General features: G+C 42.5%; 1 protein-coding gene across 2 annotated transcripts in view; it reads right to left on the reverse strand.

The window, feature by feature from the left end:
- Positions 1-514: 514 nt before the first annotated feature.
- The window catches only part of UNC13C (unc-13 homolog C), a 387,958-nt gene continuing 362,193 nt past the window's right edge, over positions 515-26,279 (reverse strand). For both annotated transcript variants that reach the window (XM_077828069.1, XM_077828068.1), the window contains 3 exons: positions 7,711-7,803; positions 6,867-7,026; positions 515-800 (listed from right to left, as the gene is read on the reverse strand). In XM_077828069.1, the coding sequence (XP_077684195.1) occupies positions 515-800; positions 6,867-7,026; positions 7,711-7,803 (539 nt within the window). The remainder of the gene's footprint in view (positions 801-6,866; positions 7,027-7,710; positions 7,804-26,279) is intronic.

The following is a 26,279-nucleotide window of genomic DNA, read 5'->3' on the forward strand; positions in this document are numbered from 1 at the left end:
AAATTACAAACACTTTCTAGAAGTAACTGCATCTATAGTTATGATAGAAAAAGTTATTGGTAAGATACCTAAAATGAGGTTAGCATAAAATGATTATGAAATTGGATAAAATTCTTTATAATGATAAAGGAAGTAACTCAATTCAGACATGTAGAAGCAACTCACAGTAATTTAACAGAGACAACTAATTAATCAACTCAAAAGAATAACCATTCATTAATAAATGTGAAGGAGTTGCAATGAGATGAACTCAACTTTTTAAAATATAACATTAATAATTTACTCTTAATCTTGATTTTGGCACTTCATTGTAACAATTACTTTTCCAAAGACCAAAATATGTATAAAAGGTGTACAGCGCCTCAACATACCTTGCAAATATAGTACTTAAGTACTGGCAAACACTGAAACAGAGTTAATTAAACATTCCCACTGATTTGCACATGCATGCACTATTCAGACAACAACATTGTATCGATGTTCTTGATGGTGACACCTTTGCATTATTTGTGATTCAGGCAGTTTCTTCAACAGATCTTGTTTCTGATTTAAGTCTCACAAATTCTTTAGCAACTTCATCATTGGTCCTCTGAGAAAGTATTCTAAGGATTGTCAACCCAGTGTCATCCATAAAGATATTTTTCAGCAGAGGATACCAGGATGCGCAGCTACCTTTCTCTGCAGTATTCTGTAGCTGGATAACTGTCATTCCTACAATGCGATCTTCCCTGGCAAAGCAGTAATCTTTCACAGAGAGGTGAAGCTCATAGGCTCTCAGCCCTTCTTCGTTACTCAGAATGCTGTGTGGTTTAAAAGGATGAGTTTTGAAAAAGGATTTTAGTTTAATTCCCCCAAAGGGTTAACATGGCTTAGAAACCTTTTAAAAAAATTAATATTCACTTCAGAGATAGTTCTACATCTGCAAACAGAATATTATTGATATATAAACTGTATATTGATCCTGGAAGGTGCTGAGCGAGCGCACTCCGTTTCCATTGACTTGAATGGAAGTTGAAAGCATTCAGCAACTTCAACATTTGGCATAATCAGACCCTCTGTTCCCTTTCTCCAGAAATATTGCAGATGATCAATATTTTAATCACAGTTGTTTAAGCACCGATTGACCAATTATGCTTTTTTTACCCCAAACAGAACTATTTAAACGGCTGTAAAACTACAATTCAGAGGAATGCAGAACAGTATCTCACATGTCTTTAAGGCACAACTAACCTTTATTTAGGCTCTTTCCCCTCTGTCCAGCTAAAAACTTTTTTGGAGTTCTAGTATATCTTTGATCTGTTTTCCCTACTCTATTAATTTTGAATTTAATGTTGGGGCAAATGGTTTTTATATGACAATTATAGGGGGCAAATGGTTTTTATATGACAATTATAGGGGAGGCGTTCCACTCCGAGGTGTCTGTTTTCTAAATGTTACTTCTATAGTAATGTGATATATCCTCGATGTATTCAGTATGAAATTGTGTATCAGTATTTGCTATTGAGCTTCTACCCCGATTGAAAATTTTATATATATCTGATTCAGTATATGGGTGCCAGCTGTTTTCCAGGAGTAAAGAACTGACTAGCAATATTTAACAGTTACATACAAAAAACATGTAAGCCTGATGATGATCTACCTAGGACACTTTTTCAACACAACATAAACAACTGTGATGACCTTTTTCAATCAGAAAATGAAAAATGTTTCTTTAGTCTGAGTCACGTATTCATTTATAAACAAAATAATTCCTACAATTTACTATTCTTGTTATATTACATAATAGCACACTTGTTTCCTTTCTAGGAGCCAAGTTCTGGTCCCTTCCCTTCCACCCCAATAAATGGGCAATGGACAAAGCAGTGGGAATCAGTGAGGTTGGAATGTGTCACAAGCCATGGAGCAGTTTTGGGGCCTTTAGATGTTCCCTCACTATGCCCTTAAAACCTTCCTGTGGACTAGGATCAGGGAGAATCAATAAAGTTCTATGGTGACAAGTGGATCTATCCTCTATGTAGCTCTCTGCGTTCTGGTCCCTGCCCTGGCTTTGCTTCAAGGCCTTCCATGTCCCCCTAGCTGACTGAAGGATTTTGTCTTACAGTACTTTTTTGCTATACTTTTACTCACAACTCTGTGAGGTGCAGCCTCTGAATAGAGCAGCTTTCTAACCAAAAAATATTTATCTTCCAAGAACAGCATTATACCCTCAGAACACATAATTACTGTACTAACAAACCACCTTTTTATTTTAATGGTTGTATTATAATGGCTTTCATTTTTATGATCTAAGCGGAGATTGAATGCTGCATGGAAACCATTGGCAGAGACAGATTATAGCTTAGATATTACAGGCAGTGCCTAGAGCTAGAGTGTCCAGTATTTACGTCAGAATCTCAGATTTCGTTTATAATCGTGAGTTTCTAGTTCTTGTGGCCACAAAGAAAAGTGTGAGAATGTGACCTGAGTGTAACAATACTGTGATATCCGCAGACAGTCTGAAACAATAGCTCTGAAAGGGATGAACTGTGTCCCATGCCTCTCTGTGGAGGGCTAGCCCCACAACCTACTGCCTGGGAGTCTTGCCAACACTGCCTCAGCCGAAGAGTTTCTGTGCGTGGCTGACACCACTCACCTGAACAGATCCACCGTAGCTGTTGGGTTGAGTACTGGGAGCTCTTTCCTAGCACTCATGCCTCTCAAAGAAGAGTGAGTCCCCCACTGCTGCTCTTCGAATGGGGATGGGAGAGAAGTGACCCCAACCCGCCATCCTTGCCTCTCTAGGAAGAGAGAGGCACCTCAGCGCTGGCACTCCAAATAGGCGTGGGCCCATGCTGGTGAGGGGGACATGCGGGCGGGCTCTGAATTGCCTTAATCCAGCCCTGCTGGTTGTTTTCGGTTTCCACAAGTGTGACAAACCAAGGGTAGGGGGATCAGTTGGCCAATGTTTGCTTGGGACGAACCTAAACCATCGCAAAACCAGCTGGTTTTGTAATCATTGATCCCACTTCCCCAAACCCAGAACAGGCATTTTCCCTATTTGCACTGTGTGCGCTTGGGGAAATCAGTCAAAAAAAAAAAAAAAAGAGAAGGGGCTGGGTGGCCCAAAAAGGCTTTTGAAGCAGCAAAATGACAGAAAAATGTTTCCGTACTGACTGCTGCTGAATTTGCGTGTGGATAGGCATCCTGCTCTCCTGAAAATGTGTCCCATAGACACATGCTGGGGCAGTGGGCCTGTTGACTGGTCCCTCAAAGAAACAGGGGGGGGGTGGACTAGCTCTCATCTCTGAAAGAAGGGAAGAGGCCAGCTGATTGTACCACCATAGACAGTAGGAGGGCATGTCACTAGGCCTCACACAGATGTCAACCTAAAGAAAGAAGGGATCCTAGGGTCTGTTGCTGAAGGCGTGAGGGAGCCCCCTGCTTCCTGAGAGTTGAGGGGATTCCTAGACCTGCCTGGGTCTGATCAAAGTCTTCTATGAATTTCAACTTTGCATTGAAACTCAGTGTCAGTTAAGCCTGGTTTCAGGTCTCAATCTGAAAGGTTCACAGCAGCCCTAAGATTATGTGCTGTTTGATCATAATTTCCAGTCAAATGGCTGTATAGTTTGGTTTCCACTGTGTAAAAAACAAAACAAAAACGGGAGGGAGGGCATTTAGCTTGGGAAAGTAATGGCTAAAATGTCATCTATTGCTGTCATCATGATGCTAATTTATTTTTAAGCAGCTTTTCTTTCTGCAGCCTCGATTTGGTTGTCAGGCTTACATTCTGTTTTAGCTACTGTGACCGCAGTAGGTACTTTCCCCAGATAATGAAAAAGAAATTGGTAGGTTTGTAATTCTCACTATAAATTTATAATAACAATGCATTTCTAGCACCTTTCATTTAAGGCATTTTACAAGTACTCATTAAGTTCCACAAAAGGCCCTTCAGAGTGTTAAGGGTGAAATTCATGCCGACGTAGGGGTCCAAACAAAGCCCTATGAACCACTTAAGAACTGCGTTGAATGGTGTGCAGCACCTGCAATGGGGTTAATTTCACTCCAAGTGCTGGTGGCTAGTTGCAGTCAAATATAAATATACTTATGGTTGGGCCAAACCAACTGGAGAAACCTGCCAGTTATGACACTGCACTGGCAAGAACAATAATGTGCATTGCTACTGTTCCTATAATACTGTCCTGGATGCTTTTACTGCAGGAAAGCATATCATTAGTATTCACCCTGCAGCACACAGTAATCCCCTTGTAGGATAGGCAGAGCTGTAAGCCTCCAGGACTGTATATATGTGGAGCTTTGTTTCATGAAACTCATTGCATATTTTGAGTTATAGCTGCAAGATTTCACTCATTCTGAGGCACATAAAACAAGTACACAGGGCAGGTTATCACTGGAGGAAGAAGATTTACATGATTATTTCCTTTGATTTAAAAATGAAACATAGTGCTAGGCAGTCTAGAATCCTCTTGACTCTAATGATATGCTGCTATGCTGTAATCCAAATAGAACATAGTTTAGGCTTTAATCACTCAAAAAACCTGTATTATTCTAACAGTCTAGCATTAAAAAAGATTTAGAAAGAAGGCATAACTTGAAAATGTCTTTCAGCTCCATAAAAAAAAATCCAGCCACCCACCTCTGGAAGAAGTTATTTGGTAAATAATTTTGTGGCATGAAACAGAATGGGAATACTTCTTAACATTGATTTCTGCTTTGCCACTATTTTATTATGAATGGTAGCAGCAGAGATATTAACTATGGGTTGAGCTATTCCATGTTGAAGTCAATGAAAAGGCTCAGTAAGACTTCAGAGGGCATTGGATCAGGCCTACGTTAAACTGGTGAATAGTTCAAAGGTTTTGCATGAATAGATTTTTACTACCAGAAAAATTATTGTAGATCCTTTCAATTTCTTTCATGCTTAAAGTTAACCTGCTGATTGCTATTGGATGTAGGAGACAGAGATGTGGAAAACATAGGCCCCTGTACTGCTCAGTATCCTGTACCTGACAGATCCATTTGTTACACTGCTGTTATTAAAGCAAAAGGCTTGTAAAGCGTGCGATTAAAAAGCAGCCTAAACTCACCTTCTCTAATGTTACTGCAAGTGCTCCCTCTAGTAGTGATGATTTCCTCTTACTTATTATGTAACTAATCTTACAAAGTAAAGACAGATCCAGTGAAGATAGGTACTTGAGGGTGGATGGGTGTCTACCAATTTGGAGATTAAGCTACTTATAATGAATGAAAAACACTAAATATATTGACTACTTGATGCTCATCCAGTCTGGTGCTAATTGTATTTAGTTGTTCCCATCTTACCCAGCTTTAGATCCTTAAGATTGTCCTACTGCATTATGTGATTCTCAGTAGTTGAAACAAAGATAGACACTGTGCTTTTAAAAATCAAATTTTAGGAAAATAATTGTTGGCAATTGCCATTAAGGATGTTTCAGTCTTCTAAAGGTATGCCTGTACTTCATGTGTCCCCATAACCCTGGAGTTGTAGGAAAAGGGAACATTTGTTCTGAATACATTTCTCTTGTAAACAGACCACTGCTTTTGTTCACATTTATCTCTGTGCAAACACATCAAATAAATGAGAAGAATAATTTGTCACAAAGGGACACATTATATATCCCTCTTTCTAAAGTGTGGCTTAACCTGTGAGGACACTTGCCAGTTCTAAGATGTTCACCACCATCAGATTGGTAGACTATTAAGGGCTGTCTAAGGAGGTTATAGCGGTAGGAGGAGGGAAGGTTGCTGCCCTTGGAGTTGGGGTCAAGTAGGGATTCTTGCTAACAGAATGAATTCTGACTGGCTTTCCTCAGCCTGCCTTCCTAGCTGATATTTCTAAAATGGCCTTTGAAGCCAGGAACCAGCACTGATGAAGCAGTGGGGGCACAGGTGTAGTGGAGCCAGAATGCATTCCAGCACTTTTACACCGCATGCTGGAGGTCAAGTTGCATAGAGCACACCATTTTGTACAGCAAAATTGTGTCCTCACAGTGTGACCTTGCACATCTGCATGAGGTCACACCAGTGGGAGCACTCCAGTAGTGTACGGCCCATTCAGGACTATACCACTGAGCTGGGTCAGTGGGAATCACTGGCATAGAGCCTCAAGCAGCTTCATGGTCAGATGTAGGGCTGATGGTCAGCAGAAGCCAAGAAAGTGAAACTCCCAGCACATGGAGGCAGAGTGTGGTCTTTCAGCGCTTGGGAAATGGGCAGGCTATAAGAGAGGTCTTAATCTAGAAAAAGGAGGATGATGTAGAGAGCAGGTAAAAGGAATTTGGATAAGATAAGAAATTTAGATCCCTAAATCAAACATAAAGGTTCTTTAGCTTCTGGGGATTAAGTAAAAGTGGTTATTAATAGCAATTATCATTTTACATCTTCAGACTTTTACAAACATTTAAGGCCCAGATTTATAGAAATGTATGTACAACTGGCATTAGCAATTGAGGTAACTGCATGTGCAAATGACCAATTAGGTATCTAACTTCTCATCTGTGCGTGCAAATGAATGTGCATTTCTAACTAATAATCCCCACAATTTCCAGAATGTCCTTAATTCCAAATCCACTTGTCTTCCATGTTTCAGAAACTGGAACTTCAAAAAGGAGTGTTACAGGCCCAAAACACAAAGATCAAAATTCATCCCTGCGTAAGACAAGGCTATAACCCAGACTTTCGAACAAGCTGTACATCGAAAGAACCCTAGTTTTGAAATCATGTCTATACTTATGGTCTGTGAAATATGCAGTCTTGGACTGTAGCATTTTCAGTTCTCACAGCTTTTGCTGAAAAATTAATTGTAACAATTTATATAAAATGGACAGCTAAAAGAAAAGAAGACTTACAATTGGAATGTTTCATTGTATTTTGGTGACCAGGTGTTGCTTTTTGTCTTGGTGCCATGTTTTCTCCTCTTGTCACTCAGGTTAGGACCCAATATACAGACTTCCACAAATGGCCGGAACATAGCTGTTGTTTGCCAGTTTAGGTTATTAATTGCTACAACTAAAGAGAACAACGGGAATTAGATATGCATTTAGAATCCCAATGCAAAATATTAGTAAATATCCTTGCTTAAATATGTAGTAAGGCTTAGTGTAGCCAATGAGAAGTCACAGGAGGACGACCTGAGATTTTCCTGGTAGAAAACCTACACTCCACAAACCAGCAATAGCTTGTCTGCTTCCCACTGAAGTTCCTGTTTGAACTAGAGTATGTAAAAACATCCAATCTTGATTTTAAAATTATCAGTGATGGAGAATCCACCACAACCCATGGTAAATTGTCCCAGGGGTTAATTACCCTCACTGTTAAAAATGTACAGCATACTTCCATCCTGAATTTGTCTATCTTCTACTTCCAGCCATCAGATCTTGTTAGACTTTTGTGAGAGCCCATCATTCAATATTTGTTCCCATTTCCAAATATTTGTTCCCCATATATGAACTTATAAACTGTGATCAAGTCAATTCTTAACCTTCTCTTTGTTAAGTTAAATAAATCGAGCATGTTTTCCAATCTTTTAATCATTCTCATGGCTCTTCTTTGAACCCTTTCCAATTTATTGACATCCTTCTTGAACTGTGGACACAAGACCGGGAAACAGTATTACAGTAGTGGTTGCATCAGTGCCAACTACAGAGGTAAAATAACTACCCTACTACTTAAGAGTCCCTATTTGAAACTTACCTTTTACAGTGACTCTATGTTCTCCAGTTCCAGGATGTGTAAAGACATCCACCTGCACAGAGATCTCACCTACTGCATTATTGGTAGAATGACCTGCAGAAGCAAACAGTAGTTTAATACTGCTGACTCCTCAACAGCTCAGGGGAAAATAGACAGTACACGAATGTTACAACAAGAAGCAGGTGAACAAAGAACTTTATATTTATGTAAGGTGAATAGTATGTTTTCTCATATCTCACCATATTTTCTTTTCTTAACCATCTGGAATATATTTGATGCCTGGATAAGGTGAGGTGATAGCTTTATAAGTGATTTCACCACAGTTGCACCTTGTGACCACAAACATCTGCTTCCCGTGTATATTCTTAGTAGGACTGGGAGAACCTCTCATTAGGAACCTTAAATTCAGCCTGTGATTCAAAAAGTTGGTGCCAACATGAAACTTGGTTGTTTTGCTGAGTTCTGTATGTATATATTTGCAAAACTGCTCGTGTATTATTTAAGGTGCATCTTAATATGAAGTCAAATAAAGACACATGTCTTTGTCTGTGGGCTGGATTGTAACAATACAATTTGCATAGGAAGGTGCACTGTACAGTTGCACTGCTCTAGGATTACACAAGGGAATGAATTGTGATTTAGGTAGTCATAATGTGACCCTTAGTTAATCTGGGGCAACCATTTACTACACACAGATTTGGTGGGGTTGAGGATGCAGAATTAAGACTCCATCTACTCCTTACTTGACCACCCCCATCCCTGTTCAACCATTCCCCTTCCACCTGCATGAGCAGGGAAGCAACACACCCCCAGAAAAGCTGCTTTCCCACTGCCTGCGAGCCACAAACACAAGTAACCCATGCAGGGTTTAAGTGGATACCTTACACTCCTGCTCGGATTCATTGGGCAAGTGACAATCTTGCCCTAAATTAAAGATCTCGACCAATGTGTTTGCCCTGTTTTTCCTTTCCCCTACCCTAAAATGCTTTTCTAGACTTCTTCATCTCAATGGCTTCCTTGAAATGTGATTCTACAGTGATGCTTATTGGTCGGGTTGGAATAATCCATAGTTACATTCTCTTCCCTGGCTCAGCATTGCAAGGACAATTAAATACCCTTATCCCATGGGTTACTGCGTCGAAGAACAAGCTTCTTTTCTGACATATTAAGATGTGGGAACTTGCTACTCAATTTACTTGATCGGAAACCTTGAGAAAACAGAACACTCTATTTGCCAGCTGCTAAGTGAGTTGGGCCACAATGCTGTCAAGAGTTCACTTGTTAAAAATCATAATCAGAAATCACAGAGTTTTAATTAAAAAAAAACAACAAAAACTGTTTTAATGTCTTAAGCAGTAGAGACATAGCTGCCACTTCTGAATCTCAGGGTGCTCACACAAATGTTGCTTCTAGATATGGTCCAATATCAACCAGATGGTGTAGACCATTTTATGACATGTGTAAATAGGCAATTTGTTACTCAGCGGGTTTTAGTGACAAGAAGTTTAGCTTCAGTGGCAGCCATTACACATTGCAGTGCAGTTTGATAATTCCACAGAGAAATCTTTACTATCTTAAGTACCTAATTAAACTACTGACTTATCTAGTTCACAATAAATGAAAAGTAAATAATGCAAGTTACTTCATCTTTCATCAAGTAGTATTAATAACATGTTAGAGTAGTAATAAAATAGTTCAAGAACAAGTGAATATCCAAACTCAAAAAAATGACTAACCAGTTTCAACAGCTTCCACCACTACTGAGTTTCTCTATCGTATAAAACCAGCCTTTAGCAATAAGAAAGGAAACTGTTATATGCTAGAAGTGATGTATTTCAATCTGATTTTTCCTTCTGAGGGAAACAAAGTGTTCTCTAACCCATTCATCACTGTCCAGCCTTTATTTATTAGCAATGCCACTCAGTTTCTGCTTCCTGGAATAACAATTTTTAGCTGAACACAAAATTGTATGTAAAATATTCTGTCAAGAAAAATAACATTTAAAACACAGCTGCCATGACCACTACTCTTCGAGGACCAGATTCTGCCTATTTGCCTGTTTTGAGTAGTACATGTGTATTCCTCTTTATTTCAGTGGGGCTACTTAAAGACCTTGTCTTAATTATGAAAAAAGGTGTGTTCTTAACTCGTGTGCTTAGGCTTTAACTTGACCTGCTAACTTTTGTGGAAACTAAAAACTACCTTAGCTTACTTGAGATAAAATCCTAGTGAAGATAACTTGTTAGCTAACTTGAGTTAAGAACATACCTATTTTTCTGTAGTGAAGACAAGTGCATAAAGTAAAGAACTATTCAAAAGGCAGAATCTGGCTAAGCATTACTATTGTCTAGTTAGTGAAGTTCTTCAGGTCAGAAAAGCTCTTCCACCAACAGAAGTAGGTCCAATTTCCAATTAAAGACATTACCGTTCCCACCCGTGGCTCTCACATTTGCAGAAATCAGGAATGTTTGGTGCACAAGCCTCCAAAAAAAAAGGGGGGGGGGGAAGAGGGCTACGTTAGCAACAGATATTATTTGCAAGGAAAAATTTGAAGTCTCTGCTAGACCTGATCAAGGTTTTTGCCTCATATAAGAGACAAAATGCATGTGACCCTAGTTCAAATTGGGACAAAATATCTGTTCTCGGTTACTGAAGTGGAAACCCACACTAGCTTCATTGAATTTAACTCCAGTGAAGTTCTTCATAATTTACTTCAGCTAACCTGAGAGCAAAATGTGGCTTACAGTTTCTTACGGCTGTCAACCTAAGCAAGATATTCCTATCATGAATTACTCAATAGAGTACTTTTCCCTACAAGCTTTATTTGCCCTGTTTGTGGCCATTAATATAGAAGAGCCCTTTAAAGGGTACTGCAAGTTTTGCGTACACCTAGCACATTACCTATTACCTATAATAGGGTGTGCTGTAGGCATAAGAGAAATCTCATACTATATTTAAAAATGCTCATGATGAGTATGTTCTGATTGTATCTCAACAAATAAAATGTAAAATCAGCGCTCTGGGGCATGGGTAGATTCCACTGGTAGCTAAGCAACTATAAGGCTTTTCAATATGAAGTCCATTAGTATGTTTGTAGAGCTTTTGATGAGATGAATTGCAGTGTTAAAGAAGGGAAAATGCTATCATGCTCTGCAAGGCTATTTGCTGTCAGGAGAACTGATCTATTATATGGCTTAGGGTAAAAGCACCTTCCTCTAGACTAATCTGAATTGCTAAGAGTGTCGTACTGTGGAGGCTGTTCCTGATGTGACCAGTGGAATCTACCCAGGCCCCAGAGCTCTGATTTTACATTTTATTTGTTGAGATACAATCAGAACATTAAAAAGCACCTATCTGTTAAAAATGCAGTCACTCTATTGTAAAGCAACAAAAAATTCTCCACGAAACTGGAAAGGGACAAGGAAAAACTTACGCCCAGCCACAGATGCCAGACTGCTCCACGCACTCATCCCTTATCAAAAGCCTGGGAAGAGAGATGCATGCTCTGCATGGCAGCAGATATGATGGCCACTTATGGAGAGTACCCTGCCAAGATCTTCCTTTTTTTTTTTTTAAAGTAAGGAATCTCCTGCTTTAGGAGTGTCTGTTGATTACATGTAGACTGTTGCACTGGGATAGAGGCACGGCAATCTCTGAACGGTCCCACGCCCATCAGAGGTCAAAACTATGTGTTGCAGTCCACCCTGAATCCAACTGGCAGCCAGTGGAGATCTCAAAACACTGGTGTCATGTGTTCACAATGAGAAACTCTACTTAACAAACAGGCCATCTCATTTTACTCCACTTTGAGTTTGAGTTGAATTAAGCATTGTAGAGCACACATTGCAATAATTTAATCTTGAGGGGACAACTGCATAGACCGCAGTAATTAGGTCTGCATCTGAAAGAAACAGTTGCAACCTCTTGGCTACGTGCAGATTAAAAAATAGGATTTCTGGTTGTTGCTGTTATATGACCATCTAGCAATGACTTGTATGAATGATGGCTGCACAACAGTGTCTTTTATAGAAGTTGGCAAGGTGACTCCTCTATAAGGGAGTCTCCATCAACAATGGACCCAATTCTTCTCCTGCTGACTTTCCCCAGTCAGGAAGGACATGTGTCCAAAGTGCCATGGGAAGGAGGGAAATGCAATGCAGACTTCCCAGCATCTATAGTGCTTCAGTGCCTGTCACTGGCATAAACTCCACCAGAGGAGACCTGGCACATGTACCCTCCAGAAATCACGCTGCATCCATAGAAGCAGAGACTTAAGTCCATATTTCCTTGATTTTTTTTCTCCAAAGTAGAAATTTCAATATAATGGGCAAGACCTGTACCAGCCACTGACTGGAAAGCAGCTTGCTTTAACTAGATTGTCCACTACTCAAAACAATATCGCTGATTGATTGACACTATTCAGTGCTATGAAGGCGGCAAATAAATCCTCTCTGCCTCTTGCTTAGCTATGGTATAAGCGTTTCAATAATCTTTAGGATGGAATTGATCAGATTTTGCACCCTACTTCATCCACCAGCACTCTAGTCATCTTTCCTCTCATTTCAGTTGTGACAGGTCTTTTACAAATCAAGGAGACCTGTCTTGACAAATCTAGGGGCTAGGATATCTAAGGGCACTTCATTGATAGCTGAATATAAAGGATCATTGCCAGTCCTACAAAATCATTGATAGAGTTGGGGGAACAAGTATTCATCTTCAGAGCCCTCCAGAATGGGTTTCTATTAGGCTTTGGAAGTGGACGCTCAAAACAGATGCCATATTCCTATCTCAGATCATAGGAGCTAATGGTGTAACACTGCTAGTTGCCCCACCTCCAGTCACAATCCTATCACTGGATCAAGAAAGTGGCTAGCTGAGTTGAGCCAGCAACAGTCTGGGTTAGCCCCATAATCCTCGTGGTGGCCATGGAATTCTGAGGTGTCTCAAAAGTCCTCATCACCTCTGTCTAGATGCTTGTTGAAAACTAAAACAGAATTATCCATCTGTTAAGTGCAAAAGATGTTTAAGTCACTTAAATAAGTGCAGACATGTGTATTAGTGCATTTGTATGGAAAAGGGTTCATTGTCTCAACTGAGTTACTTAATGCTGAAAAGCTCAGGTTTGTCACCTCAGGGGAGGTTTGGAAGCTAACAGCTAGGGCTGGATGGAAAAAAGTTTAGACTAGCAGAAATAAAAGGAACTCAGAGAAAATGAGGTAGCATAAATTACACCTGAATGTCAGACAATTTCATATATTAGAAAATAACTTTTTTCCTAAAATTATTGGATTATTTCAGTTGTGGTAGTATTATGCTGTTTATAGCAGCTTCCCACTTATCTTCACCTATCTCCTCTTAAAATGTCCATAATTATTTCCCCTCTTAGAATTATGTATTTTATATATGTATGTCATAATGAAATTCAATGTTAGAAGAAAATGGAATTTCACTAATCTCCTGTATTTTTATTTTTGCACATGATAAATGTACATGTTGTCTTGGCTCCCTAGGGGAATACTTTCTGCATGAAGGCGACTGGGGGAGAACACTGAACCACAAAGGGGCAATTCCAGCTGAACACAAGGAGCGAGTTATACAGTATAGTTACCTTGAGAACTGACCGACCAATGAAGAGGACACATCCCTGACTGATCAGCACTACTGTGCACAGTTCTCTTTTATGTGATAAATAGACACATAGCTTGAACTGTCTGGTTCTCCTTGAAAATATCCCAGACTGTGCAAGCCAATAATAAGAGCAAAGAGGACAGGTCAGACTGTATATCTCCCACCCATAGAGAGCACTTTGACACAAGTAAATTGACACAATGGGTTGGCACCATCATAATCTAGAAGCTGTGACGCAGTAGGAGCAAGTAATACATGGTGCAATATATTTATTTTTAAGAAGTCCTTTTAACACACAATTTCACTGGGGAGGCTGTCATAGATTACAAAGAAGGGTTTTTAGAGAGGACATTACTCAATGACGCAGAGAGGCGGTTGATCATTTGAAATAGCAGGAGTGGCACATTTGAGAGAGAGCCATTCCCTTTGTGCTCTGGAAGCCTTGCCAGGCAATCTGAGAAATGGGAATAGTAGAATGACAATATTATTAAAATCCAAAAAATGGTGTCACTGAAAAGCTAGCAATGTCATGATACAGAAAGTTGGACAGCATGTTTAAAACATGTTTAAAAAAAAACCAAAAACACCTTCTCTAGTTCTGAGTGTGTGACTTTCAAGTAATTCGGCTTTAACTTTTTTTTTTTTTTTTTAAGATGATGTTTCAACGGCAGAGTCTACTTGTGGCCATGTGCTAAGAGTTGTGCGCTACTTCCCAGTCTCAGACATTGGCAAATATAATAGATATATGCCCCCCTTTTGACACTCTTTGCAGTAATGTATAAGTATATTCTATGCCACTCTAATGGACTACTGTGTACTACAGGTCCAGTATGTAGAGGAATGATAGGTTTCAAATATTTCCAGGCAGATGCATGTTAAAAATTTCATTGATATGATTACTTATTTATAATGACATTGCATTTTTATGGAGGTGTATAATTACGGTTTGCAGTAAAAATTTCCAGATACACAGTGGTTACCCTTTAAAACTTGCCAATTTCCATATACATCTAGGTCTTATATTTCTAAAACTCCATGTAGAAAAAAGCTCAGTCATCAGTTACATATACACAATGCCTAATCCATGCATTCAAGCTGGTGTTGTGTGTGTGTAAAGAGGTATGGACGTGCAAATCACTAGGGTTTCCAATCATGTAATTTCACACACCTGAGTCTGAAAAATTCCTGCCTAAATAACATTCCCTATTTGGGGTATTTTCAGCATAAACACAAGAAAATTCAGTTCATGCTGCAGTTCCTTAGGTAATCATATCTATTTGGCTAAGGCAAAACTTACAAGCTTTTGAGGGTTATTATGGTATCGCTCAATTTATTTATAACGAATTTTTTTACCTTGAAATACATTTTTCAAGACCAATATTGTAGTGGTCAACCTTAGCTTGTTGTCTCTAAAAATCAATATAGCAGTATACAGCAAATTTTTAGCTACTAATAAAAATCCCCAAACTTGGAAATGGAACAGACATGGTCAAATTCTCTATTGGTGTAAATGGGTTAAACTCCATGGAAGTCAGTGGTGGTGCTCCCTTTTACACCGACAGAGAATCTGTCCTTGTCCTCAGCAGTGTAGGTCTTCCTCTCAAAAAGGCATGCATATTTTCATAGCTCTATGCCTATGGCACGGTGTTTCAATATGGTCATGTAATCAGTTGTTAAGATATCGCTTCACATTATGGAATGCAGACTGTGACCATCCTACGTTTTGGTGGCCAGTCCTCCCCTTTGAAACTGCTTCAAGCTCATTAGTGTCATCATGTTATATTGCTGGTAATTCCAAGGAAAAATTCTTAAACCTTGAGGCTTTCCTCAAATTTCTACATCTCTGGCACTGTGAAAAATGAAAATGAGTAATAAAACTTGAGACTGAAAGAGACTGAGGATGCTGATTCCCTTTGTATTGCATAGGAGTCTGACGTTTTGCATGGGGGGGGGAAATAATGGAACATTTTTATTTTTCTTCTAGTGGAGACTTATCCTTGTCATTTCCTCCACAATAATTACAACCTTAATTAACAGCAGGTGTGATCATCCTAACTTTTGTTTTCTTTTTTTCATTTTTTATCCTGACTTTTTCATTCTGAATCCCAGAAAAAGTTGATGGGTTAATGATTTGTGTCTAATCTACATTATTGGTATGTCTAGACACTATTCTAACCATGTAGATGTGCAGCAACAGCAGGCCTCTTCTTATAGCTGCGCCTTTACAAGGTCAATGACAGAGATATTCCTGTTTTCCGGTTGTCCCTGGGAACCTTGCCACTTTTTCACAAACTTGCACTGCATTGGCAAGATTGCAGGACATGTTTGGAAGATCGTGACCTTTTGTTAAAAACGAATCATAGCAAGTGCCTAGGGTGGGACAAAATTTGCCTGGACCATACCCAAGTTGTAGAATGGCCACTGAGCGGTAGGGATATAATGATGTCCTATATAGAGATTTGTGCAGCACGCTTAAGGAGCGCAGAAAGGTCACAGAGCTCATTAATATGCACAATGCCAAATATAAAGGCAGAATGTCAAAGCATAAAGGTATGACGTTGCTCCAGAAGACATTTATAGGATTCCAACAGGGGCTTTTTTTGGTCTGTTGTGACCTTCATAACAAGTAGGGTTGCCAGAGCCAGCACCCCAAAGCCCCTCCTGCACCGCAACCACCTGCCCCAGCCCTGAGCCCCCTCCCCCACCCAAACTCCCTCCCAGAGCCTGCACTCCAACCCCCTACCCCAGCCCAGTGAAAGTGAGTGAGTTAGTGTAGGGGGAGAGCAAAAGATGGAGGGAGGGGGGGCTGGAGTGAGCTGGGGGCAGGGCCTCGGAAAAGGGGTGGGGGCAGGGCAAGGGTGTTTGGGTTTGTGCGATTAGCCAGTTGGCAATCCTAAGAACAAGACTCCCCTGGACCATCTTTTTCAAAATAATGTTTCACTATGAAACACAATAACTTTACACGTATCCAAAACTCATGTTAATGACACTTGTGGCACTAATTTACTGCTATGGCTCTATTTAGGTTCATCAAGAAGGGCTGGTGGGCCTCTACACATTCATCAGGAAACCGCTCACTTAGGTTCATTAGATTGACAAATGTACTTACATTCATTGGGGGGAAACCAGTGTTGGTTTGGTGGGGGGTAACAGCAATAGTAAGATTTGAGAGTGAGGCTGCACCTAAGGCTTGCAAGGAATGAGCCTCATAATGCTCTGGGAAGGGTCCCTGATGAGTCCAGAAAAATCACAGGTGGTTTATGTTGAAGAGGTGGGGAAGGGGATTACCAATTGGTAATTTAAAGCTCACAAAGGGGGTCATTAGAGCCTTCATAGATTTTTAAGACCAGAAAAAAGACCAATTAAATCATCTAGTCTGACTGTATTACATAAGCTATAGCATTTCAACCAGTTACCCCCACATATTGGGCTCAATAATGTATTTGACTAAAGTTTATCTTGCAGAAGGGCACCCAGTACTAGTATTTCATACAGTCTAATCTGAAACCTGCCAAATGATGGGACTTCCATCCTTCCCCAGGGAGGTTATTCACAGGTCTCACTGTTAGAAAGATACCCCCTACCCCAAATCTACCCTAAATTCTCCTTTTCTTAATTCCATCCTATTATTCCCAGTTACACCCTTCTAATTATGTTAAATAATTTCTTTTCTTCCTTGTTGTTTTCATCCGTAAAATATTTGTAGACTGTTATATTTCTTCCTCAGTCATGCTCAGTCAATACTTAACTCTTTTCTTCTTTCCTTGTAAATTAAGTCCGTGATGCCTCCTGTTTTTATCCCTCTTCATTAAACTCCCTCTGGTTTCTTAATAATTTCTTGGTGATGAGGTGACCAGCCCTGAAGAGAATATTTCAGGTGTGGTCACACCAGAGCTCCCAGTCCATTTCTCCTCTCCCTGAATCTCCATGGTTTGCATGATCATTCATGTGCATTTTTCGATGCTGAATGTCATTTTGTTGTTTTCTGCATTTACAGTTACATGTTAGCATTTAGTTTTAAGAAATTTAGTTCCAAGCAATTAAAAGACATGGCCTTTTTGAACTCAAGTTCAATTCTCTTGAACTCGGGGTCAAGAGAATTCATAAATAAAGAGCTTTCAGAGAAAACAAAACTATTCACGGGTGCGCCCACTCACATCTACAGAACGTATACATATCAATGGAGTGGAGAACTGACCTGATTTTAGGAAGTTAGGATCCCCTGACCAGCCCACAAAATGTCTGAGAGAGATACTGCAGTCTGCTCCCAGATATATGTTCTTGTTTGTGCCAGAGAGACTTCTGTACTACACATAATAATAACTTTATAATCTATTATTTGTTAGGAAGACTGTACAGTGATGGTCAAAGCCCACTGAAAGCTATGAATCTATTGTCAAAAGCCCTGCAATATAATTTACATTTTTTATCAGCCATCATTGAGAGTAGCAGGGTTGGTAAAGCACTCAGTTGAATTTTTCTGTTCATCCCATTATTCTTCTGTACATTTATCCACCCACCCACGCTTCATTAAAATTAGCTGTAGGGAAGGATGAATGGACAAAACAGGCCCTAGGACACAGAGGAAAAAAAATGAATTAGATATTATCATAGAATTGTAGGACTGGAAGGGACCTCAAGAGGTCTTCTAGTCCAATTCCTTGCACTCATGGAAGAACTAACTATTCTCTAGACAGGGATCGGCAACGTTTGGCATGCGGCCCGCCAGGGAAAAGCCTTAGAGATTATTGACTTGGCGTATCTGCTGGCTTCCTGTGCTGGGAGCCTTAGGCTACAGCCTGCTGCCAGTCCAGCCCTGCCTGAGGGCTAGAGCCCTAGACTGTTAATTGCTGTCAGCCCTACTGCGGGGCTGCAAGCTAGAGACTATGCAGGGTGCTGCGCCGCCCGGGGGCAGGGACAAGGGCCCCAGATTGTTGTTGTGCATTTGTCTGTCAGACGGGCCCAGAGCTCTAGACTGCTTGACCCCACCAGTGCGACCTGAGGCCGAGGACTAAACCCCAAGACAACGAGGCAGAGTGGCCTCCCTCCCCACTGGAGAGCAAGGGAGCACTAGAACTTGGTGGAGAATGCAGGCATCGTGCCCTCCCCTGAGGTAAGGGAATGAACCAATGCCAGTGTGAGACAGACCCACTCCACCCTTCGTCAGTGAGAAGAGGAGGGAGGACAAGAAATTGATTAAATGGCTTGCCAAGAGCCAGCTGCACCAGCAACAACAGCTGCTGCAACATCTCGACAATCAGCAACAGCAACTGATTCGAGAATTGGGGCCCCAAAACTGGGAGCAGTAACAACAGTGCTTGCAGCAGTGTGCGGCACTTCTGCTGACCCCAGGGGTCTCCAACCCTAGGGGTGCGGCAGGACCTGCTGACCCCCAGTGCCAGTGCGCTTGACAAAGATGGGCCATAAGGATGACCCTGAAACCTTCCTAATTACATTTGAGAGGGTCGCCTAAGTGGTCCCTGGAGCAATGGGCCACTCTATTAGCTTCGTATTTGATGGGCCCAGCCCAGGCCGCCTATAGGGTGCTCACAGTAGGGGAAGCCCAGGACTATGGGTGGTTGAAGGCTACGATCCTCGATGCCCTTGAGATCACACTGCAGAAGTTCCGGGAGAAGAGCTACCCTTACGGGCCCTGACTGACGGCGGTAGCCCAGCAGCTGAAGGAGGCGTGCTGGCAGTAGCTACAGCCCAAACAGCATAGGAGGCCCAAGTCGCTGAACAAGTCATGCTTGAACAGTTCATGCATATCCTTCCAGCCCGTGGAAGAACCTGGGTCCTTCGCCACCAGCCGGTGACCCTGCGTGCGGTCGTGTCCCTTATGGGAGACTTTTTGGCTGCAGAGACTCCTGTAGGGCCAGGGACTCGCCCTGTGACCGTGATGACAGTCCACTCCTGGGAAGAGAAGACCCAGGACAAAAGGAGCAAACCCTGACCCGGCCCAAAACACCCTGAGGGATGGGAGGTCGGCAAGCCCCAATGGTTACGCCCTGGCACGGGGACTACCTGAGGACATATCTGGCATGGGGAAGCCCCAGGTTGCAGGCACGCCGCACCCTCGCCCACCTCTACAGACAGGCCCTGATGCTCCGAAATCGGCCCTTGCTTCACCTGCAGCCAATTCAGGCATCTTCAATGAGAGTGTCCTGTTTTGGACTGCAGTTTTGGACAGATCTGTTCCAGGGAGGCCCGGGCCTGTAAACAGCCCTTGGGTAAGCTGACAGTCCCCCTTGCCGTGAACGGAGTTCCAGTCTCCACTCTCTTTGATTTGAGGTGTGGGCAGACTCTTATCTGCCAGGATCTCGCACTGCCTCCCGATCTGCCACTGGTCAGGATTCAGATCCAGTGCATCCACGGAGATGTGAGGCCTTACCCCAAGGCCCAGGTCATCCTGACCGTGAACGGGGAGAGACGGACCATGATGGTTGGGCTAGCACCAAGGCTGGCGTACCCCGTCATCTTGGTTTGTGACTGGAAGGGGTTCACGGAGGTCCTGTGGGCAACAACCGCACGGGGCCCACATTCTGAAATAGCCCTCAAGGGGGAACCCATTGAGGAAGCCAACTGGGTCTCAGAGGACCCTGACAGGGAGGACCGATGGGCCAGTGACCCTAACTCTGACCTCCTGGAGGAAGAAGTGGAGCCCAGACAACCCGATCAGGAAGAGACCCTAAATTAGCGGGCCGACTTCAGCTGGGACCAACAGGAGGATCCCTCCCTCAGTCGGGCCTCGAACAGCTGGCTTGCATTAATGGGACCTGGACAGAGCCCCACTGGGTAACGGTGTACACCCATTTTGAGTTGACCAGTGATTGCCTTTACTGGATCACCCGTGACCCTCAAACCCATGAAATCCGAGCCCAGCTTCTGGTACTTCGGTGCCACCAATGTTCAGTTTGCATCATGGGCAAGTCTTGCAGCTTGCCCAGGATGTCCCAGCGGCTGGACACTTGGGCCCTGAGAAAAGCCTAGCACGAGTTCTGGCCTGATTCTTCTGGCCCAGAGTGCACAGGGAAGTAAAAGACTTTTGTGACTCCTGCCCTGAGTGCCAATGAGCAGCCCCAAAGGGAGTACCAAGGGTGCCCCTCATTCCATTGCCAGTGGTTGGCACTCCATTTGAGAGGATTGCCATGGATCTTGTGGGGCCGCTGCTGAAGAGTGTCACAGGGTTCCAATACATCCTGGTGGTCCTAGATTATGCTATTCAGTTTCCAGAAGCGGTTCCACTTCGAAACATCACCGCCCAGATGATAGCCGCAGAGCTCTTGAAAATCTGCGTCCAGGTAGGCCTTCCCCGGGAAGTCCAAATGGACCAAGGCACCAACTTCACATCGAAGCTCCTTCGCCAAGTCTGTAGCTACTGGGAATAAAAAAGTTGCAGGTCTCCGTTTACCACCCAGAGATGGACAGGCTGGTGGAACACTTTAAGTGGACACTGAAGGAAAGGTTGCGGAAGTTCCTCCCGAAAGAACTTCGCCAGTGGGACCAACTTATCCCACCCCTGTTACTGGCCATCCGGGAAGTCTCCCAGTCTTTGACCAAGTTCTCCCCCTTTGAGCTATTATATGGCCAGCAACTGAGAGGGCTACTAGACCTTATGTGGGAGAACTGGCAGCAAACACTGTCTCCATCACAGGGCCTCCTAGAATATCTCCTGCAGCTTCTGGAGCGGTTAACCCGGACGGAGGATCTGGCAAAGGAAAACCTACAGAGTGCGCAGAAGGAGCAAGAGTGAATGTATAATAAGGGAGCCCAGGGCAGGACCTTTGCGCCCCATGAAAGGGTCACCTATGAAATGTTCCAAGATGACCAAACCCCGCCCCCCCCCGACAGGTCTACCTTGTCGATTTGTTAAAGGCATGGCAGGAGCGTGAGGGGCTGTTAATCACTCCACCCCCACCCCCCAGAGCCAGACCTCGGACCCGAACCTCCTAGCCCCACCAACTCAGAGGAGCCACAGCTGATCAAGGAACAACTGAGGCAGTCTAGAAGCCTGTTGGAAGTCCTTCCCTAAAACCTTCATGGCGAGGCCAGGGCAAACCATGCTCGTTCAACATAGGATATTGATGAACCTAGGAAAAGTCATCTGAGAGACCGTGAGGCTGTTGCCACGCCACACCCATGAAGTAGTGGAGAAGGAGGTCCAGACCATGCTGGAGCTCAGCATAATCGAGAAGTCACAAAGCAACTGGCGCAGCCCCATCGTCCTGGTCCCAAAGCCGGATGGGACCCTTAGGTTCTGCATTGATTTTTGGAGAGTCAAAAACATCTTGAAATTCGATGCATACCCAATGCTATGGATCGATGAGCTACTAGACCACCTAGGTGATGCCCAATACATCAGTACTCTGGATCTCACAAAGGGGTACCGCCAAATTCCCCTGGACCCGAGTTCCTGGGAGAAGATCGCCTTTGCCACCCAACTGGATTGTACCAATTTACCTGGATGTCTTTTGGTTTCCATGGGCCCTGACTACCTTCCAGCATCTGATGGACTGGGTCCTACAGCCCCACAGTGCCTACACCACAGCTTACCTCGATGACGTGGTGATTTATAGCAGCCACTGGGAAGACCATCTCAACCAGGTGGCTGCCGTCCTCAAAGCCTTACGTGATGTTGGCCTGATTGTTAATCCCAAGAAGTGTAAAATTGGCTGGCAGGAAACCACCTATTTGGGGTACACCCTTGGGCGAGGCCAAGTACAACCCCTGGTAGGGAAGGTCCAGGCACTGCAGGCTACTCAACCCCTACCACAAAGAGGTGCGACAATTTCTTAGGCTAGCAGGCTACTATCGCTGCTTTGTCCCTGACTTTGCCTCAATTGCAGCACCGCTGACAGAGCTCCTGAAGAAGGACAGCCCCTGACGTGTGTGTTGGACCAATGCATGCAGACAGGTCTTCCAAACCCTCAAAGACCACCTGTGCTGAGAGCTTGTGCTCTTAATCAGGAATTTCTGTTACAGACCGATGCATTGGCGGTGAGTCTGGGAGCTGTCCTCTCCCAGGAAGTAAATGGAGATGAGAACCACATATTATATATCAGCCACAAGTTGTTCCCCCCGAGAACGGAACTATTCAGTTGTCGAGAAGGAAGCTCTGATGGTCAAGTGGACCATGGACGCCCTGAGATACTATCATCTAGGGGCTCCCTTTGTACTGGTGACCGACTATGCCCCCCTGAAGTGGCTGAAGACTGTTAAGGAAATGAACCCCCGACTAATGTGCTGGTATCTGGCCCTGCAGCCCTACGCCTTCACAGTACGTGACCAAGCAGCTAAAGACCATACCAATGTGGACTTCTTCTCTTGGTTGGGGGAATGGGACGTTGCCATCTCCGGGTCCTTGGAGACGAACTTGAGGGGTGTATGTGTGTGTAGTGTGGCAGAGTGGCCTCCCTCCAGACTGGAGAGTGAAGGAGCACTACACTCGCATTGGTGGGTGGAGCCGAACCCACCCGGTCCCCCTCACCGGAAGTACCAGGGTGGGGGCAGGAAGTATAAAAGGAAGGATCTGCAGCTTAGTTGGGCGAGAGCCAGCAGAGGAGACAGATGCCTCTGCCCTGTGGCAGCACCTGGGAGCTGAACCTGTGCTCAGCTGCACCCTGCCCCCAGAGGAGATGGACCCAGAAGAGGAGTTACAGGGACTACTGTTGGCTGTGTATCCCGAGGAGCCTGAGGATGGGTGCAAACCCTGGGGAGGTAGGAAGTGGCCCGGGGCAGCCAACGACAGGCCGGCTACAGGGCTGACCGCGTCTAAGTGGGCGTGTTGTGGCTGGATCCCTGCCAACCCACTGGCAGACCACGCCGCCACTGTTAAGGCCCTGGGCTGGGACACAGCTGCCCTGCCCAAAGGGCTAGAGTTTATTGACTCGGCATATCTGCTGGCTGCCTTTGCTGGGAGGCTTAGGCTACAGCCTGCTGCCAGCCCAGCCCTGGAATAGTATAGCATGTTAAAGCTCCATATTGATGCTAGACATTTTTGAAATATAAAAAAGCTCAACTACATTTTACCGTGGTATTTATCTTTGTCATTGTATCTGGTGTATTCTGTTTTCATGGAGGTACATATGCTCTGTTTACCAATTTAAATAAAGAAAAACTCCACTGATTTTTAATGGGGGTATGCTGGATTTATGCTGCTGTTAACTTAGGGCAGAATTCTCTGAGTGGGGAATAGTGGAAATACTGTGATCAATTTGACAAAGTTTACATTTTAATAGCATCCACTGTAATGTAATTACTGATTATTATGGAAAGGGTCAGAAGACAGAATGAAATATGCAAAATTGTTATAGAGGTAGTACACTAGATCAATCATAAGCTAGATTTTCAACTGACCTAGCCAATTTGGCCTTTGATTTCAAAGGCTTTATCTTGACTAGGAAAAGTGCTAGAGTTTAGGTTAACTTCAGCTATAACATGCGAGTCAAGCTTGAACCTAAACTCTCTATCTTTTTTCTGCTATAGATGCAGGGTAACACCTTCTCGCTTGATTTAGCTGATCAAGTGTGTAGCCTAGGCTCCCACAGAAGCATGTATTAGCTAAGCCCAACCTAAACTTGCCCACTTTTCCTACTCAAGACAAAAGAAAAGGGAACAAAATTGGGACCTTTGTGACTATATGGGGTCTTAATTTCCATGGACTTGCACTTTGGTAAAGGGATTGTAATATACTACAGGATTCTGATTTGCACAAATGGAAATGGTTACACAAGATGCAAGGCTGTGGCCACTCTGGTCTTAAAATCTGGATTTTTAAACTACGTTCAATATTTTTCAAATGTTAGGTTTTTTTCTAGATGAATTTACACTTCTAAAGAATGCTAAAATCAGCCTGTTTGACAGCACTATTACAGCTGCTAACAGCTTTGAACTCTAATATATGGTTGATTAAAGATAAAGAGAGGCTTGTGTTCCAGAGGAATAATATTCCTATATGCTGCTGTATGGAAATGTAAAGTAACTTAAACATTCTCAGGTTAAGCGTTGAATTTCAGCCTGGCACTAAAAGTAAAACTAACTTTCATTATCAGCTTATAATTACTTGTCTGTAAAATTCCAGTGTATTGCTTACTACCAGTGAAAGTGACTTTACATGTCTCAAACAATTGATTACCAGAATTAAATGCAATGGTGTTTTTTGTTTTGTTTTTGCAAAAGAGAATATTGCTCAACTAGTTTCAAATGCGTGGGTTGAAATAAACAGCTTAAATGCTTGTACGTTTTCTACTTGAAATAAAATCCCAGTATTTGTATTGCTGAGTGTCTTAAGAAAAGTACCTTTGCCCCTACCAGCATATAAACATAGGCTGGATATTTTCCTACATATTTTAAAGCAGAAATGACAACTCCAATAGCATTCAGCTTCCAAGCTGGTGGGAAAAGGGGCAAGGCTGGGACAGTACAGCGGCATGGTCAAAAAGAACTTCCCTGTCCCCTTGTATGAAACAGAAAAATAGTATTAAAGCTTGTGTTCACGCTGAGTTTGGCATGTCCATTCTGTGTGAACATTTTGATCCTGTCCACTAGTTACAGTATGATATTGCAGCCAGGATTCTTGGCTTAGCATTCACTTACACTGCTGGGCTTGTAGACTTGTTAGCAATATGCCTAGTGAACCAACGAATTGAACTTACAGTATCCACCACCATTTTAGTGGTAAAATTGTAAAACACATAAAATTGGCCTTTGTTTAAAAACACAGCTGGTTTATGCACATCATTCCGTCATTTAATTATTGCTTAAGCACTTGTCTGTTGGGAAAACAATCCTGGTGTGCTGCAGAGCCTTGAAGTAGAAAATCCATCATAAATTTATGGTACAGTTTATTAACTTTATCTGTCTTGACTCTGTCATAATTTACTTTTAAAGTGCCTGTACTCAATTACATTTTTTCCTTGATTGTTATTTCAAATAAATCACAAAACCGATTAGCCTTTACATATTTATTATATAAAAACCTATTAAAATGTTAATGTTGCCTCCCATTAAGTCAAGCACTCAGAAAGTTAGGAACTGCTAGAATTAAGGTTACCTCTGTAACTTTCACTTGGTTTCATTGCACAATCTAGACTGTTAATGGTATACCGAAGAGGGCAAAATTAAGGCTCCAATTCAGGAAATCATCACTATTCAACACTGATACAATAGGCATCAATGAACTGGAATAAATAAATCTTTCTGATGTGGGTATTATGAAATTTAGGCAAAATGTAAATAGAACAAAATTCTGCCTTCAGTTCCTCCAGCATCATTCTAAACTAATTATGGTAAATGGGCAGAATTTCCCCTTAAACTGTTGGCTTCTAAAAAACATGTCTGATTTTTATTCACTTTTAGTTTTGTGATAATTTTTCTCTCTGATGTTACAAAGTGCATATTAAGTGGGCCGTGTTCTGACCTTAGACAAGCAGATACTGCTCCTGCTGAAGTCACAGGATCTGTCCCTAGGGGTAATTAGAGTGAGCCAAATGCCCCTTGCCATGTTTTACCAAAGATTTCCCAGCACCATGACACCTTAAAAATGATATTTAAAGCTGTAGGCAGAACGACTAAGTAGGAACATTCTAAAAAACCCGCTTTCAACCAGATTTTGGACTGGTGTGATTTTGTTTTACTGATAGTGTTATAGCAGTACAGCCCCTGTATCAATACGGTTTTATACAGATGTAAAGATATAGCTTATTTCCCATCCTGTCAGGGAATAAGCTGTACCTGTATAAGCCCTTTCATACTGGTGGATCTGTATCCATGCTGTGGGGACTGTACCACAGTCACCGAGCTGGAATAGTTCTAACACTGTAACATGTGCATGTAGGAACAGTCTAAGCCTTTTAAAATGAAGAAACAGGGAAGAAAAGATAGCTCTGGTCTGGCTGTATCCAATTGTTTTTTAATTAAAATGACATTTAAACTGATTGTGC

The sequence above is a fragment of the Eretmochelys imbricata genome, chromosome 10 (assembly GCF_965152235.1).
Source record: "Eretmochelys imbricata isolate rEreImb1 chromosome 10, rEreImb1.hap1, whole genome shotgun sequence".
Taxonomy (NCBI): Eukaryota; Metazoa; Chordata; order Testudines; family Cheloniidae; genus Eretmochelys; species Eretmochelys imbricata.